The sequence below is a fragment of the Fusarium verticillioides genome, chromosome 1 (genome assembly GCF_000149555.1).
Source record: "Fusarium verticillioides 7600 chromosome 1, whole genome shotgun sequence".
Classification (NCBI taxonomy): Eukaryota; Fungi; Ascomycota; class Sordariomycetes; order Hypocreales; family Nectriaceae; genus Fusarium; species Fusarium verticillioides.
Genome location: NC_031675.1, coordinates 4,216,568 through 4,220,045, shown reverse-complemented (window position 1 = coordinate 4,220,045; position 3,478 = coordinate 4,216,568). Strand labels below are relative to the sequence as shown.

General features: G+C 49.5%; 1 protein-coding gene across 1 annotated transcript; it reads right to left on the bottom strand.

Moving 5' to 3' along the window:
* Positions 1–1,506, bottom strand: FVEG_14717 (hypothetical protein). Its single transcript, XM_018903687.1, has 2 exons — positions 434–1,506; positions 1–363 (listed from the first exon to the last, which is right to left on the bottom strand). Exon 1 carries the CDS (start codon positions 1,138–1,140, stop codon positions 826–828), a length of 315 nt encoding a protein of 104 aa, XP_018743003.1. The 5' UTR covers positions 1,141–1,506; the 3' UTR covers positions 1–363; positions 434–825.
* Positions 1,507–3,478: the final 1,972 nt, after the last annotated feature.

The following is a 3,478-nucleotide window of genomic DNA, read 5'->3' as shown; positions in this document are numbered from 1 at the left end:
TGTGAGATAAAGTAAAGATGCAATTCAAACTATCAAGGAAAGTAGATAGGTAAGTGTGGAAGAAGAAGTAGAAGAAAAAAAACAAGAACAGGACGAAAATAAACCACAATGATGCCCTCTGAATGCCGGAAATGACTGTATCACCATCTCATCTGTGCTGTTCTGGGAGTCCGAGTTTGTTGCCAAACAACTCCAGGGATACCACGGTCCATCTATGGATTCAGAAACAAATCCAAAAAAGGTATAAGAATTCCCCTCCATGATCACCATGCGTTTCCACCTTGCGCGGGGCAGCCAAAGCTTTTGCAGATCTAAGAATCCGCTCATAACTTTTCTCCCTTTCTTCGAGGGTATCGAGGATCGCTATACGTGACACTCGTTAGCTGCACTGCAGCGTAGAGGCTCGCTTTCAAAGGGAAACTCAGATACCAACCTACTAGGTCGCCCGAGGAGGGTTAGGGCACTGAGGACGTCCACAGTAGCCTTCCCACGTCGTCGAGCCCTGATCGGTGACATTGCTCGTGCAGCGGCAGGAGGTGCCGGGCTGAGGATCAAGGTTAGAAACAGTGCAGCCACACTGAGTCCAGTGCTGGGTAGTTCTCCAGTAGCACATGGTTGCTGATGCTTTTCAAGTTGGAACCTTGGAGAGAATGCAAGAGAGCTTTTGTCTGTTGTTGAAGCCAAAGACTTTGTCTTGGTGCTTCAATATATAGCAACAAACTGGCGTTGTGCGAGGATTGGTTTGTCAGACAGCCGGAGCTAGTTGACTCAAGAGTTGACTGGCAGTTCACAGCCGTGATCCGAGAAGTTTGTGTGAGTATTTGGTCACACTTGTCCCGACGGGTGTGGCTTTGTGTACCTGACGGAAAGAGGCTTGCTTCCGTGGTAGACTATGGAGGATTGGCACCAAAATATGGCTGAGGATTGGGTTTGAAGCTGAAGGATGATGAGACTTCGAAAAGAAGAGATCTTCAGATTTATGATATGGGATATTGAGTGTAGAATGGTGGTTTGAAGTGCTGTTGAGTCTGAGCTGTGAATATTCGATTGAGGCAGATGTCCTTGGCCCTTATATAGCTGGTGAAACGGTCCCGAGGGTTTGGAAACGATTATGACTGAGCGAGGCAGTTTACTGTCCATGACACTATGTGTACAGGTGTCTTGGAGATTCCACAATGTGAAAGTCGAAATAACCCTCAAAACGAGAGCAAGGAAGACGGATTGTTGGTCCTGTTTGCACTTCCCAGGTGTTGAAAGACCAGGAGCTAGGTTGCTTAGATAGGATGGTTGGTTAGCTACCTAGTCAGTTGGCTCTGGGTCGGCCAGGGGGTGAGGCTTGGAGGGGGTGTGTGTTGGTGCGCAAAATGTACTGCCAGGCACTCCTCTTTCTTCTCGGCCCTCTGTCCCCGCAAACACCACAGAAAAGAGGCGAGGGAAATTCTGGAAAAGGAGACAACTAGTTTGTAAACTGAGATATAACCTCTGAGCCCCGAATCAGGTCGCTTGTGTGCCGCAACATCACGCTCTGTTGGCAGGCCGGCCCAAGGGTTGACTTACGTCAAGGCACATCAGTCCACAAGGGAGTTTTGGGTAGCCCAACAGCATTGGAATCCGATACAGGTCTGAGAGCCCTCATAGAATTCCACCCGGTGTGACTGTGAAGGGAATTTTGCGAGCATGTTGGCTTCAATGGGGCCCTTTGTAGAATGGGTCATCCTGCATCCATACTCTGCGGACATGTTCTTCTGCATTTGAGGGGAACCACCATCATGCAGCTCAAATCAGTCGTCAACATCATGGCCGCAGTTAGAGGGGCCAGAAGTTTGCGATTTCTTTATGTAGTTGGATTCGGTTTGTTTGATGCTCGATTGCCTGCCGTGAGCAGTGGCCGGCTGCCACACGTTGCAGCCCGTGAACCCTCACTAGTTTAGCTTGGTAATGGCATTGTACAAACTTTTATCGAGGAGCAGGACAGGTCGGACAACATGATGAGCTACTGTCTCGTAGCCCAATTCCTTCAAATGCTAAAAAATTGATGTTGAACGATTCCTGCATCCGTAATAGAAGGCATACGTCAAAGATCTAGGCTCCCTTGCAAGCTGATGGCTTGCTCAATGAGCGGGAAAGCTCGCCCCGAGTTCCCGCTAGTAAAGCTGCAGGCCTGACGTTCAGATGACAGCCTGTACCCATGCTACCATCCATTACTCGAAACCCTTCAGAACACTGAAGCTGAACCTGGCCAGAGAGTATGACGCTGGCAATTGGTTTGTTTCAGCAAACAAGTAAGACGGCTTTGCCGAAGTCGCCGTTTTTTGCAGCTGCCACATGGACGTGGCAGCTCTGTACCTGCCACCCTCCTATTGATGCCTCTCCCGCTGTCGACTTAAATTGCGACCAACAGATACCGGCTTGTGTCATGACGCCACAGAAATTGGTATTTTTCATGAGTGCGGGCCCCTGGACGTACTTTTCATCTCCCTGGTGACCTACAAACTTGTTCTTCGGCACATCTCGAGGAAATTTTCTTCCATCGTGTGTCTGTTGGTCCGGGTTCTGCTATTGTTCCTTGTCCCTTTGCTAAGCTAAGACGCGAGAGGCGTTAGACGCCTTGTGGAGCTAGCGGATGTTGCACATGATCCGCGAAGAGGCCATTAATCCCTATATAGATTAGGTGGACGACGGGATGTAGGGTCGTTCTGGGGTTATCAAAGGTCAAAGGGTCAGGTACTAGTTGCTGTGTTTGAGAGTGAACAAAGAAAGACTGCAGAACCCTGTCAGTCACTAAGGTTTGTACGTATCAACACCATTATGGAGATGCATATAACTAGTACATGACAACAGCCTATGTGAGTGGAAGTATACATATCGCGCTTGTATCAGCGGATCAAACTCTCGTTGCCGAGTTTGACGCGGCGGATGAAAGTAACGCTGTTGCTTTGAGCAATTCACCTCGTCAAGGCGACCTGCTCGGAGTGATGTCCAGGTGGATATGCGGGCCAGATCATGCGCGCGGGCCGCCGAAGGCACACCATGAGAATACCCGCGACGAGCCAACAACACATGTAGATGCCAAGGGGAGCAGACGTCGGCTGTTCCTGATACTGGAAGCATCTTCAGCGATCACCACGGAAAGTGTGAGGAAAGTAGCCAACCGTGCATCCACAGCTCGTAAAGACGGGGATGATTCCTGATTGTGCGTCATGTCTCTTTGTTCTATACTCCACAAATGGTATTATCTGCGCCTCGTTCTCGACTATGAGGTCGTGCATACGGAAACGAACGACATGGAATCTGGGATAGCTTCACACAATTCCGCGCTGCTGCATGACTCGATGCACGAAGGGGGAGGTTTGTCACACATGGTTGTGGTTGACCATTCCCTTCTCGATGATGAGAAGTGTGACAAAGCTGTAGTTTGTGCGTTCCACTATCCCAAAGTGCCCCATGTTGTGCCGTGCCATATCATGCCATATTCAAG

Bases quoted from the DNA above. Each gene is read 5' to 3' on its own strand.
- FVEG_14717 (XM_018903687.1), bottom strand. From the start codon at position 1,140: ATGGACAGTAAACTGCCTCGCTCAGTCATAATCGTTTCCAAACCCTCG.